The 15,240-nt window shown below is 36.6% G+C and overlaps 1 protein-coding gene across 1 annotated transcript; it reads right to left on the bottom strand.

Moving 5' to 3' along the window:
• Positions 1–3,566: 3,566 nt before the first annotated feature.
• Positions 3,567–15,133, bottom strand: TRIP13 (thyroid hormone receptor interactor 13). Its single transcript, XM_010228034.2, has 13 exons — positions 15,042–15,133; positions 13,670–13,835; positions 13,234–13,363; positions 11,418–11,473; positions 9,923–10,013; positions 8,826–8,898; positions 8,065–8,128; positions 7,704–7,790; positions 6,979–7,085; positions 6,579–6,732; positions 6,290–6,402; positions 4,761–4,830; positions 3,567–4,235 (listed from the first exon to the last, which is right to left on the bottom strand). The coding sequence occupies exons 1-13, from the start codon at positions 15,131–15,133 to the stop codon at positions 4,140–4,142; spliced, it is 1,299 nt and encodes a 432-aa protein (XP_010226336.1). The 3' UTR covers positions 3,567–4,139.
• Between the last annotated feature and the right edge of the window lie 107 nt (positions 15,134–15,240).

Raw genomic sequence — 15,240 nt, 5'->3', positions numbered from 1 at the left:
TTTTCCAAAGTACTAAATCCTGTGATTAACTAAAAACCAAAGCAAAAAATAAACTATCTGGGGAGATATTGAATTGATATCTTTTCCAAAAATAGCACAGCAAAAAGTTAATCTATTTTATCTCGGAAAATAGTTGTGCATGTTTTTTTTGAAAAGATGATAGATGCCATTTGAATGCAAGACTGTGCTGTACTAAAGCTAAATTCTCCCAATGAGACCCAAATAAGGCCAAACAAGCCTCCTTGTAAAAGGAATTGGTATTTGTAAAAGTAGTTTATAAAATACTAAATTTCTGATACACTTCTGTGGCCTAAGACACTAGTCAAGCATCTGGTATTTCAGGGACTTCCGATTAATTCCTACTTCAGATATCATTCAGGTATCCACATGCACAATTTATGACCTATTGACGATATTTTGATAATTCTGTGCATTTTATATACATTTTATTTTTATAGACATTTTTATATTTATATTTTACATAAATCACTACAAGAGCAAATACATAATCCAACTCAATGCTTAATTTTAGCTACCTTGAAAAACTCTGCCTCACTGCCTGTATGACCACAGTATGATTCTTCATGATTAGAGAAGAAAATTTTCTAGTGTCACATGCGCATTTCCCACAGAGCAGAAAGGATCCTTCAGACATTCAGACTAGTTTGGCTGAGATTTTCCTGCAGGCTGAGGCACAGCTGGAATGGAAAAATATTTGGAATGTGAGAAAGTTCTGGAGCTTACAAACCAATTTGAATGCATGTTTTCCCATTAGGAATAATTCAGTGACCCTAACTAAACTAGGATACTCTGGCATTACGATTTAGGATACTCTAGCGCTGACCAGCCCTGCGCAGAACAGTTCCACGTTGCTGTGGATGGCAATCACACTATGAACATTAGAGGGTATATGCCTGTCTTTTTTTTTAGTTTCTTTTTGGACCTGTTGAATACCAATTTGCTTAAACCTCTTTCTAACTTTCTGATACTGACTGTATGGTTGTGGAGAATTCCAGAAGTTTACTATATATAAAAAAGAACAACTGACCTTCTATGAGTTTCAACAAATGCCTTCCTTCTTCAGCACTTCATGATTTGATGATTTTCATTCACCTTACCTACTAACGCCACTATTTGATAGACCCAAGTCAGCTTTCTCTCCAAATCACTATTTTTCCTGTCCCTAGAGAATAGCTGTAATATCCCTTTAAATATGGTAGCTGCTCTTCCCCGGGCATTTTTCTAAATCCTCTGTACCCTACTTATGATTCAGAGACCAGCACCACAAAGTGTATTTGGTACAACTCATACAAACCCCATCTTCCGTATAATATTTATCAGAAATTAGCTGTCAAGTTTCTCCTTTTCGGTGAACTTGAGATTTCCAAAGGTCCAAAGTTTTAGACCAAGTTTAGTCTGATAGTATTTTTTAACAAAGTTATTTTAAGAAAAATCAGTCTTCAATAAACAAATAAATAAAAGTCTTTCCCCCTCCCCCCCCCCTTTCCCCCCTTGCCCCCCCAACTTTGCAAAGTGTGTTGTAGGATCTGGATCAGAAATGAATATTTTTGGCTGACTGGAAAAATGTTACACTAATATCTTGCGATATAAACAGTGCTTAGCTTAGCAAAGGGTTCACTTTCACTTTTTCCAAGTGAAAAAAAAAATGTTATTTTTAGCATTAAATATTTAACTCTGTTAAAATCCAGACATTCCAAACACCTTAATATGCCACGCTGAAAGTCCTTGACTTCACCAGGCTCAAAGTTTCATCACTTATGCTGATAGCAACCCAGATCCCAGAGATCCACCCAGTGGAGAAGGTGATGAAACTGCAGTACAAAATAACTTCTGCCCTAACCATCATCGCATGGGAAGTTTCACTGCTTGTCAGCTCTGGATCGAATTCTTCAGCTGCCCTTTATTAAATTCATTTTTCTGGTCCATCTATCAGAATTTGGGGAAACATTTTATGTATTAGCCTATTGCTTCCCGAAGGGTGCCTGAAGGGCTTCTCACACCTTGTCTTGCATTACGACATTGAGTTACAGCCTTGCATCTCTCTTAAAGAATCTCTAAGCATTGCCTTCAGCAAAATAAACCTGTTCTCACAGAAAGATCAGATAAGGTCCCATGGGGGTTAATATCTGTTATGTTCTGTCTAGGCTCATTTACTTCATATTCTTGGGTGGGTTCAACAAAAGTGGAAAATAGTTCCCACTAAAATGACATACAACCCATTTCAGCTGATTTTCTTCAGAGAGATGGATTCAAGCCTTTGGAAGTTAAAATTAAGTTGAGGTACAATGGGCATTAAGACTAATTCAGAAATTAACTAATTTCTGTTCTTTGGAGTGTCAGTGCCAGGAGGCACTTGCCCTATAACAAAGAGTAGGAAAAAAGCAAGCCTGCCTCCTCGTGTGATTTTGCTTTCTGCAATAAATAGCTAACTCAGCAAAATTAGTTATTACCTAGATTTTTACAAAAGATTAAACCATTACCAGACCTTGCACAACCACTCTACTTGTGAGAGTGTATTTGGTAGAAAGTGGTCTCTAAGCTACATTTAACTTAAATACTGTTTCAACGTGTCCTTCTATCTAATAGATGTAAGGACTTCCATATATTAGATGTAAGAAAGCACACTAAAAGTAAAACAAAACAAAACCAAAACACCTTCCTCTAAAATTCTGCAATTAAGACCAGAAGATAGGTGGGTGGCTGTACTTCCAGGATAATACTGAAGCATGGGCCTATTATATGGATCATCAAGATATATGCACACAACATATCTGTACTGATTATAGGATCTTTTTAAAGTCAGATCTCTAAATCTTCATACTTCAAAAAGTCAAGAAGGGTCTAGTTTGTACAAAACTGTCACTGAGCAATCCTCCTATACCTGACTTTTGTGGAGGATTCTCACATGCACCAGTATTTCCAAAAAAAAGTGATGCAGTGGGTAATGGAGTATTCAACACCACATGATAAGATTTTTTTTTGATTTCCCCTCCCTCCCACACTCCTTAGAGACCGATAGATGGGGAATAATATTGCTGAAATTCTATCTGAAATTAGTGTAAGATGCCTAAGACAGGCTTAACAGAGAGATGCTCTTTACAAAAATGTAAATGTCGTGGCAAAAACTGACTAGTGATTCTAACAAGTGCAGTTGTTTAATGCAGTTTTTAGCATTCATCAATATTCATGACCAAATCTAATAATTGTGTAACATTGATTAGAAAAAGGAATGACAAAATAATAAGGAAATAACAAAATACACAGGAGGTATGTGTTAAGCAGATATTTTAAACTTCACTCAAGAAAAATAAACTTCTCATCTGTAAACTTCTCTACATTTCACTGTTTCTGCTGTATTATTATACAGATAAGAATTGACTTTGTTCCTGTGGACACCAAATATATGATTTTTTTTTTTCACTTCAAAGTATTTTTTCCCAGAGAGGATTTGTAACTTCAAATTCATATTTTAAAAGGGAGGAAAAAAAATTATCCATTTTTGAAAAACCTTGTGCTCTTCTTTCAGCAAGAGTACATGCTCCTTGCATTAATGTAGAAAAGTTGTATTCTAAATACAGTCAAGTAATATCTCCTGAACTTTCTAAGTTGATGTAACTAAAATGTAATATTTGAGTATACCTTTCAGCATAAAAAAGCCTTATTATGAAAGGCCTGTGCAATCACTGAGCACTCTGATCCTTACTAAGAAAACATAAAAACAGTAGTGCATTTACTGTACAAATATCAGAGCCAAACACTGAATTTCTATAGCTTCCAAAAATGAAAACGAAGGCATAAAAATTGATTCTCTGATAGAAAGCTAGTGATTAAGAAACAAGGAACGGAAATCTGCCATTTCTATTTGAAAAGGTGTAATTATTTTTTAAATGTCAGTTTCTAAGGGTCTTATTTGAAATCAAGCTTTCCAGAAGTGTGCTACAATCGTTTTTTTTTTTTTTTTTTTAATTTATCACTCTTGTCAAAAACTAGATGAGACATTACAGGTTTCTTCAGGTGTTGACAATCTATTTAACAAATGTATAAAAGGGGCACATTTTGTATTCAAAATATATATGTTTCAGTGGCAACAATACAGACAACTAAAAAAAACAGTAGTGTCACACGGAGCTTGAAAGTTTCTTTCTTTCTTCAAATTGCTTGTCCACTACAAGTGAAAGAGCCTGAAGAAATGTGGTCATTGTAACACTGGGGGACTGAAAAACAAGAGAGCATTTTGTTAGACTCTGTAGCAATAAGCAGGCATAATATTTCACATTTCATGCATAGTATTGAACAGAGAATTGCACTTCACAATATTTTCAAAATGCAACTTTAAAAATGTGATTTTAAAATTGCAGCTTTATTTTACACAAGTTAACATAGTAAAATCAAAGTCATGCAATGAAAACTCTTGAGTCAATCAGGAATATTGATTTGTTTCAATAAAAGTTTTTATAATATATTATTTTTGAAGTGGGGGAGGACTTTCAGCAAGAAAGCATCAGAGAACCAATATCAATATTCTGTTACAATATGGAATTAAGTAGAATGTTGTTGGACAGGTCAGTCCTATTAGTTTTTTTTCAGTCTCATTTTAAATTACAGACAGCAAAAAAATCATTTTAGTCCAGAAAGGAAAAGAAACATTATAATTTAGATTTAAAACGATTCAGGGCTTTTGTCCAAATGTCCTCCTACCCATCTCAAAAGTCGAATCAGAATGAATAGAATAAACTTACTTGAATGTAAAGTGCATGTGCTAGGAAGGGAAGTTTCCTTAAGACTCTGCCACTGAGACCTTCACTTCTTCTACAGTAAAACAGAGACAAGTGCTGCTTAAATGCTAAATATTCACTGATGCAGACAGTCTTTTTCTGTGCTTATCCTATAAGTGCCTCTGAATTCAATTGTAATGTCTAATATTAAACAGCTCGCAGCATTTTTGTCAGAAGCAAAAAGTTAGGGGAAGAGACAACTTCAGCCTCCTCTATTGGATAAAAAGAAAAAAAACAGGCAGGCAGGGAGAAAGCAAGAAGACATCCCACCCACACTAGCCATTCTTATTCTTCTGTGTATCTCATCAGACTCCAACGATGTTTTTTCTTAATACAGTTCCACAACTATTAAATTACAATAAAAACCACACACACCTTACTAATTCATTTGCTAGTGTCATTTTTAGTTATCTTCTGTGAACAGCACATGTGAAAGTGTGCTTTGGTCATTTATTTCATTATTGAGCTCAGCATCCTTGAAGATACTGATAGACCACAGTTCTCTGCATGGTTTTTTAGAAGCAAAAAGTAAGAGGACATACGGTTTGGATAAACACGTTAGCACAGGTTCAGATAGAGCATAATTATATCTGCCTGCCAGTGCTTTTGTGGTCCACTTCGGTGACATCTTTGTGTTCTGTCTCGTGAATGTCCACCCTGATGGAGCATGGTACAGAAATAACCCTCCAGTCATGCTTAGAAAGACACTACTATTTATATCACTTGCTGACTGGTTAAATTTGTTCTCCAGCGTAGAATGTACACTTTTCATAGTGTAGAGCCCAAGCCCACACCCCTAGCAGAGCTTATTTGCTTGTTGCCACTGGTTGAGAGCTGGTATTTTAGGAACAGAAAGTTCATATGTATTCTGAATGTAACAGTTTTACAAAGGTGCCATTTTGTTCTACAGAGAACAAAGCAATGGAAAGAATTATTTCGTGAAACAATAAAAATGATGTTCATAATATCAAGTATTTTTAGATTACAGTGAAAGATTATTTGCTGTAATAGCATTTTCAACAAAACATGACACCCTCCACTTACTTCATGTTCACCAAGCCTTTCCCCTTCAGCAGTGTCTGTTTTTGCCTTATGAAAACTGACTACTTGGTGGATCACAAGGCATTCTGAGACATTTTCTCAGCAGAAAAGGAGGTCAGTATTATTTCTGCTGAATGGAAATATAACTCACAATATCCATATCTCAGGTATCCCAAATTCTGCCAGGAATTCGACTAGAAGACCTCAAAAGCCAGAAGCAATATCAGAAACTGCACCAGACTTGAGATGGACAAATGTTTGCAAATCTTGCAAGCACCCTGCAAGGTTGCACTCACTGCATCCTGCAAAGTTTCACACTAATCCCAAAACCAAAGAAACAGAGACATTTCAAAACTCTGCCTATTATTACATTCAATTGTTTCAGACATATTTCCACAACCTGATTGTGTCAATCCTAGCAGGCAGAATAAAAATAAATAAATAAAACTTACCTTGAGATTTCTTTTAACACAAGGCTTAACCTTGAGACATTATTTTCTACAAAGCCAATCATTTCCAACTCTCTCAGTGTCAAGAGCTGCTGACGAGGATATATGATTTGACACTGCAAAAAAGAATTGCATACATTGTATGAAAATTCCAAAAGCATATTCAAAATCAAATTCTACAGTTACAGTGGAAATACAGAGAAGGGATAAAATTACTTGATTCAGAAAGCACAGTAAAAATACTAAAATTATTTTAAAATGATGTTTTGCAGCCCTACTTTCAAAAAGTTACCTTCATCAGTTCTTCCAAGCAAGAAAGATATATTCTGAATATTGCTGCAGCAGATGGAGGTCCAATATACTGCTTTATGTCAGCCCTGTCTACAAAGGCCAAGTCAATTTTCTCCGTAATGTTTGAAGTAGTCAGAATAACTACATTGGGATACCTTCAAGATAAAAGCAGATTTTTAGGTCACATGCAAAAGAATTCTCTCTTCTTGGGTCTGGCGAACTAATACCTTCTTTCTTATGATTTGAGCCATTTTATGCAACAAGCAGTAATGCTAGCACAATTAATTAGAGAATAGTTCATTAGGCAGTATTTTTGGATTAGCATTCCAAGTAAGAATTAACATTTATTAGGAATCGTGAAGTTATCAGGTACCTTTTGTATTGCAGTAACATAAGTTTACCTTTTAATCTGATCTATTTGTGTCAGTACAGCATTCACCACACGAATGGCATCTGAAGGCTCTGTTCCTGCCTGGAAGGCATTTCGGGCTGCCGTGAGACTTTCTACCTACAAAGGAAAAAGAAATGCTCATTTAGAAAGTTGACAACAGCCAAATAATCCAGACAGAACATCATCAGATCCTCAAGAGTCTGTTATTTAAAGCTTCATCTTCTGTTAAGTAGGAACATAAGAGGAGAGAAAAAAAAAACTTTTTGAGAAGGGGAAAAAAAAATGTTATGAAAGCCGAAGGTACAGCAAACGAAGTTCTTATTTAAACAGCAGAATGGATGCTGCTTTTCATTTTCATTCTATTTTCCTAAAAAGGCTGAGCACAGGATAACTAATGAACTGAATTTAGAACAAGCACTCCCAACAGGAATGCACAGTTTCAATATCCTAAGGCAAATGAAGCACACAAGTTGCTCATGTATGAAAGTGTGTCAAGACAATACAAACTGAAATGAAACTAATGCTTTTCTGAGCTTTACAATGTAAGAGCATAATTTTGGTACAAACCCAGGGTACTCTGAAGTTTAAACAATACTCCACTTGTTAACAAGCAGCAACAAAGGAGCTGCCACCAAGAAAGGTTTCAATTCCTTTCAGCTGAAATTTGTCTCAAAAAAATAAAGCAAACGATAACAACAACAATAAAAACCAAATCCAATGCCATTAAAGTCATACCTCATCAATCAGTACAAATACAAGAGCATCTTTGTCATCAATTAACTCTTGAATCTTCTGGAACATCTTGGTTACAAGCTTGCCACTCTAGAGAGAGACCATATATATATATATATATATATGTATATATGTTGAACATATTTCCTTATCACATAACTTTGCAAGTCTTACTCTATTTACAGCTGTGTACATCTGTTTTTAAAAGTTTCCAATACAGCTTCTATTTAAGTCCTTCTGGACACTTCAAGTACTCTGAATAACCTATGGCGCCCATACCTATTTTATGAACCCAGTTCATCAGAAATACTGGTAACTTATAACAATACATAAGAACTACTAAATACGTTAGATCAATACATACCTCCGAAAACCATTTAGAGAAAAGGCTATGGCTGTTTATCTCAATTAACTGTCCATACCTATACCTAAAGTATGGAAGGAAAAAAGAAGAATAAACTATGTCATATTGTAAAAAAAAGTCATTGATACTATTGACTTCTTTAAGTCTCATTCCCTCCATTTCAATGTTAGAATATTCTTAAGTAGTATTTGATTTAAAATACTTTTAATAAACATGATGGATATTCCAAGTATAATTTTAAATTACAAAAAGCTTTCTCACTAGAATGCTTCACATTAAATTGCTATCAGTTTTTTTCATTCTGCCACCTTATTACTTGACTTACATACAAACTAACCTCTTCCAGTGTAGCATTCAGACTATTTGATTACATCAACTGATTCAAAAATCACTACCTATTAAAAATATAAGCTTTCTCAAATATGAAAATACAAACAGCAGGCTTGATATTTTACAGTTCTTCACCTTTTAGTCTTTACTGATATGCAGTGTGAGCACAAACAAGTAAAACAAATTCAAATGTTAATGTATTTACATTCCTAGTCACAAATACCTTCACACTTTAAGACATATATCCAGTTTCTTTCACATTGCATCAAATTTGTTGTTAGCCAGGTACTGCATGAACATTAACACTTGTCAAGTCCTACTTGGCACTACCTTCTTTTGCTGTAGCCCAAACATATTTAACAATAGCAAGCTACGGTAAGAATCTTGGAAAGAGCAAGGGGGGAAGAAGGAAAAACAAACAAACGAATCACCTGTGTGACAGTCGAATTGTCAGCTTCTGGGCCAATGCTTTACAGAGTGAAGTTTTACCAGTCCCTGGAGGTCCTCGATTCAAATAAAATCCACACAATACATTATATACCACCAGTGTCAGACTGTTAATGTCAGGTAGCATCTTTTTAACTAGTGATTTTACTTACAGTAATAATTACAGAATAAAAACACATAGATGCTATTTTGGATATGGCTTGAGGCCCTATGGAAGAGCCATCCAGATATTCTCCAAACCAGGACACAAATAGTTAAATAAAGACTATGAATATATAGAAGTTGATGTACAGATGCCAAACAAACTGCCAAGCAGCAACAAGACGGCAGTAATTTTGTTCAACGTTAATACTGCCAATATGGTGTAAATGTAGGATTTTACATTACCATAGTTATAGATTTCCCAATAATAACATCTTTCCAGTAATCTTATTTTTTTTAACTTCGAACCTTTACTGTTGAATAGTAGTCTTGGTTATAAAATTGTAATTAATCAATATCAAGCTGCAACAAAATAGACTCAGGTGAATATCAATCTAGCTTATAGCATAATTTCCAAAATAACAAAAGACTGATCGAAAATTTTGGCTTCATAGTAACTCAAGTAGTGCACATATTACCTTTATGCTTGATAACAGAACATAACGTATCATATCTATTGCCAGGTTACTGAAAGACTTTCATAAAGCAGCCATAACTAATGAATTTTTTAACATTGTAATAGAGCTGTAACTAAAATACAGGTCCTAACGTACTCTGCTTTGGCGTTATCGTTGGCATTTTGTGCAAAAAAAGCAAGTGACCGTATCTCTTACAAATAGAAATTAAAACAATCAATTGTTGTCACTGTGTTATAAACTCCGTAACTTTAATTCCTGAAAGCACAGTAAATACTAATTTTAAGTATGACTTGACTCAGATGTTGTTTCATCTAATTTTGTACAATAGAGAGAATGCTTCCCAAGCACTGCCGCTCTTACACAGGAACATCTATTTAATTTCATCACAGAGAAGATTTTCAAAAGGAAAGCATAAATAGATGGCCAGTTAATCTATTTGTTTTAGAATAAATGATTTTTACCATGCAACAAAACAACTCTGTTCCATGATATCAGGTTGCTGTCAACTTTTCTGTCAGAAAATAGCAATGTTGTCGTCACGTAATCAAGTAGCTAATTGAAGAGAAGGAAAAAAGATTAAAGGCAAATACAGCAAAGCAAATACAATGGTAGCAATCCTGAATTACCCATATTGCCTTTTCTAACACAGAAAATTGTGCTCAATATTTATCTAAGTTTTCACCCTAAACAAAATTTATTTCTTGTTTTGTGTTAGAATAGAGATTATGCTTCTAAAGATTTAAGTGTAAATATTCTGTATGTTGTATCTCACAACACTATTACTTAGTTTCAGATTACAGCATTACAGTTCTATAAATTTTAGCAGTTAGCAACACAGCCTTGATGAATGCACAAAAATCAATGAAGTGGGAGGGCTCTATAGCCAAATCTTGCAACGTGCACTTGAATGAAGAATACCAGTGCAGACTGACTTTATTGCTAAACCAATCAGTTGACTAGCTGTTACCAGAAACACACAGTTAAACTCCTGTTCCCTTCCACCTAGCTGCACCCATCACTTCTGTTATATGATCATCAGCTGATGTCATGGCAAACAAATTCCTGTGACAAAAAAAATGGCAGGTGATTCAGTCCCCTCAGTTCACTGCACAGTCAGGGTAAGAAAAGCATCAATAGAAGGCAAGTGCTGATAATACAGCCAGGAGCAAAATGCTCCTATAACAAAGTACCAATATCATAACATAAGAATGCTTTTGGGACTTCACTATGGAGAAACTGAGAACCTACTACAAATAGTGTTGCATATATCTTTCCAAGCGTCTTTGACATTTTTCACCGATTTTACTCTTCCCTTCTTGAAAAACATGCAGTTGGTCAGCCTTAAAAAAGGGCCATTTCATAAAGTAAATGCATCCTTCCCCCTGCTTCTATTCAGAGAGTATTCATTGTTTTTCTTGAGGTAGGCTGCTGAATATGTCTAGAGCAGCAAAGCAAAGTCTCCTGAGAAGTTTTACGTTCCAAACAAAACAGCACCTCCAGCTGCTAAAACTTCCAGTTTTTTAAAATATGAAATAATCCAAATAAAACAAATATGAAACAATTCGGCACAGGCACCAGCGAAACTATTAGGAGCAAGACTGACATTTCTCATACAGCAGACATTACTACGGTACATACTCATAGACGTCTGAAATATGATGTTTTTATTTTAAATCTCAGTTCTGTCTTTTTCTCTTAAGGATATGCCAGAAGTAAGCAACTGTCAACAAAAATACAGGAACATAGTTTTCCAAAATAACATGAAACTACAACACAGTGATCACTAGAAAATATTGTCTTCAAAGTAGGTAACTGTAATAAACAGGCACAAGTATTCTTTCTTGAGATAGTTATTTCCAAATAAGTTCTGTATGAGATGCAGCAACTTCAGACAAGTTATATATCAGCTCTTATTTCTCTTCAAGCAATTTAAGTTGTTATCAATCTTCAACTTACGTGTGATTTTACTTCAACATCATATATAAGACTTTCCCAAAGGCCATGGAATTCAGCTGCAAAAACAATACATCATACTTACATTTAGGGTAAGCACCAAGCACTTTTCACTTGTTACAGAAAACATATATTTTTGAACAGTGAAAATACATGGATTATTTCTCTGCAAAACACGATAACTAATGGGCACAAATTCATCAGTTTACAACTTTTCTTTCTCAAATAATTGTGAACGGAGGTTAATACTTCTTCAATAACCCTTAACATTAATGGAAAAATACTAATATTTCATTCTTCTTATTGAAATCATCCCCCAAGCCCCATCACCTTGAACAGGAGAATGGGCTACATTTCTCCAAGATAAAGACTTATGAAAAGTTCAGAGGAAGTTTCAGGATTCTAAGTTCAATTTTATTTTTTGGCTTTTTTTTTCTTTTAAATAAGAATCAACATGTAGAGAAGAAGGAAAAAAAAGCATGTTGCTGAACAATGCTAAAAAATAAAACAAATTTGTGATTTGGATTTCAACCTTTTTAAGCCTTTTCTTGTTTTCAGCACATGAAAGCAAAAATATTGTGCTAAATAATGTTAAAACACAGCAACATATGGGAATAACATCAAGATACCAGACTGAGTTCTTAAAAGAGAGAAATATAATGGATACTTAAGCTTTCCACAATATAGGAAGAGCAAGAAACACCACAGATCACCATTTCCTTGACCCAAAGCTTGTTTCTATGCTTCCACTGCACAATCTAGGATCCCTGAGCACATGAGAATAACTAGGCAGACCAGGTCCTACTGCAGAGGATGGTCTTATTTTCAGAAGTGACTAGCTTACCTTCACAGTAAGGAAATATCTTTCTAGACAAATTGCTATTTTCTCTAAAGATCAGAGAAAAGCAAAGTATTTTGCAAGCTTATTGTAAGTAAGATTAATTGATTAAGTTGCTGACAATAAAATATATGTTTATAAAGAATTTTATGTATTTTAAATATGTTTGCTGTGATTTTCATTGCAACACACTGTCACTATGAAACTTTATAAAGTTTTACTATTATAGAATTTAGTTCTCCAGAAAAGGCCAGAACTGCATTATTTGCTTAATAATGTTATTTATTTGTTTAATTGTATTTTCCCTTGATTTTAAAGCTGTTCAGATAGCAAATTGAAATCACTTCAAACTGAAATATTTGCAGGAAGGAGAAGAAAAAAAAAAGAAAAAAAAAGAAAAAAAAAGCAAGATGCAAGAATCAAGGATCCCTAAAGAATCAAGTTGACAAGTCACTTCTAGTTCCTGTGCCTACTCTGTCATGTACAGCTCTTGCTAGACACTGAACTGTTGTTAGGTCACATACTCTGTTTGAGAATACAAGAGCAGCACTCTCTTGGCTCTGAAAGCCAATAGTGGTCTCTGGGAATTGAATTTATAAAGTGGTAAGTTTCTTGTTGGTCTCTATATTTGCCATACAACCTGCAGGGTTAAAAATTTGGATACTCCCAATTTGGAGTATACATTTTCAGGCTTTATTCCACAAGAGCCTTTACCTTCGCCCACTATCTTGTATTACAGAAATACAGGAAATCTTGTGGAATCCTGTATGGTAGTGTGGCAGTTCAGTTAAAAACATAAAAACTGCATTAAAAGAAAAATCACAGTATGTTGGTTCTATCCAAAAGCCCAATACTATATAATATATGCAAAAATCATCTTTAATAGGTAACTCTATAAAACGCTCTGACAACTCTTAGCCCTTCCAAGCTTTTTCTTTTATTGTAAATGCTCTATTCCTTTCAGAAAGATCAGAAGGGTACCTGCAGGGAGCACCCAGTGGTTTGCTGCAACAATATCCTCATTCTCTTCCTCTAAGTTTTCCGAGCTCGGTCCTTCTTCATTCAGATGGAAGATATGAAGAGAAAGACTGCTTTTGCTCAAGTCGATGGGCTAAGAGGAACACAGAAAACACATCCTATATCCTATTTCTCAGTTCAAAACTAACCGTAACAGGAAAAAAAAATACAGTATTTGGTTCAGTTCAGCTTAGAAGCTTACTGCTTATATTTAAGGCCTTAAGAACAGCTATGGGCCCAAAAGCTTTGTCATATTCTCTAGTTATACAAGGCTGTCTAGTAAAAGCTATGACATTTTCCCATGAATCTTGTCTTGCTTAGCCTGTCACAACCAGTGGTACGTAGATGCCACTAGACCACATATACATGAACAAGGTTGTACATTACTGACTGTGCATACCTGTCTTTCTTTCAGTTTCAGCTCTGTATCCACAACTGACACAGACTGCACATTGCTGTTGAGGAAACCATCATCAAACTCTGTCCACTTGTAATCTCCAAACACAACGTTATGTCTGTTCAGCAGCTTTAAGACGCTCGTCCTGATATCTTCTTTCTTTGCTGTGCTAATAAGAAAGAAACAACATTGTTTGTGGCACTGGCATTTATAGAGTAATAGATATCTTTATTTACTAACCCGACATGAAAAACAGCTTCTACTAATCAATAACTTAAGATTGCTGGCAAAAGTGACAACTCTGATACCTGTTTTAATTTGTGCATTAATAGGCACAGGTCAGAGAATGCTATGTGATGTGCGCGCGATCGAATCACGGTACTGGGCAAGGCAAAGCTAGAAGCTTTCAAGAATGAAAATCACCTATGCAGTGTGGCTGTGTTTCACTAGGGGTGGAAACACTAAGCTACTCAGCTGAAGTTAGTACGCTTAACTTAGAAGCTCAGCTACACATACACTCTTGAGGGCAAGTGATACCTCAGGAGGGGAATGTGCTGTATGAACTCCAGTAAGAGACGAAAATAAGACAGAATACCCTTTTAAGATTTCTAAAAGGTTGTTCCAGTGACGTGTCCCCATTGCTGTAACTCATCTTTTCAAGCCCTACAAAAAAGGCGGGGGATGTCGTATGCCCCAACTTCAGCAAGGCCTTTGATATACTCTCCCATAGGATCCTGGTAGCCAAACTGGTAAGATAAGGACTGGAGATGCAGACAGCAGGCTGCAAAATATCATCAGCAGTGTCCCCCTTCCATAAAGGGGAACAATTATACATTAGCCTGTCTGAGCAAAAGTGCAGCCATCGCTTTAGGGAAAGTCAATCTTTCGAGAGCGCTGTGCCCAGTCCTGCCGCACAAGGAAGACACTGACACGCTGCAGCAAGGCCAGCAGCCGGCTGCCAGGGGGGTTACGAGACTGGATCGCACAAAACCCAGGGAGCAGCTGAGAGAAACGGGTCTGTTCAACCTTAGGAAGGGTCAACCGAGGGGACAGAGGACACAGAGCAAAACTCTGCGAAACGTGCAGCACAAGGACAAGAGGCAACAGACACAGCAACTGCAGCAAGCAGCTTCTGATGAGTGCGACGGGTCAAGCACCAGAGCGTGGAGCCTGTGGGGTCTCGGGACAAGACCCTGAAGAGCCCAGTCTTACAGGCCCCCTTCCAACCTCCGTTATTCTGTTAAAGTGTTTCCTGCCCTGTTTCACACACCCTCACCCACCATTCTGCAAAAACCATAACTTTGGGAAAGCCACCATCCACCCCCACCCCCAACAGCTCCAACTGTGACCCGAGCCCCGCGGCAGCGCCACAGACCTGCTCGCTCGCTGATGCACCTCCACGTGCACGAGCGCGGCGTCGCACACGGCGGGCAGCGCCTGCTTCAGCTCCCCCGCGGCCTCGTCCATCCTCCTCCTCCTCGCTCCCCGGGGAACGGCGGCCGTTAGGGGCCCGCGGGCGGCCGTTCCCGCCGCGCCGGGCTCTCCGCGGCGCCGCCCTGGCCGGCTGCCTCCCT

The sequence above is a fragment of the Tinamus guttatus genome, unplaced genomic scaffold (assembly GCF_059628265.1).
Source record: "Tinamus guttatus ecotype Peru unplaced genomic scaffold, ASM5962826v1 Tinamus_guttatus_pri_ptg000497l, whole genome shotgun sequence".
Taxonomy (NCBI): Eukaryota; Metazoa; Chordata; class Aves; order Tinamiformes; family Tinamidae; genus Tinamus; species Tinamus guttatus.
The sequence above is the reverse complement of the archived record's forward strand: the minus strand, read 5'-3'. Positions and strand labels throughout refer to the sequence as shown.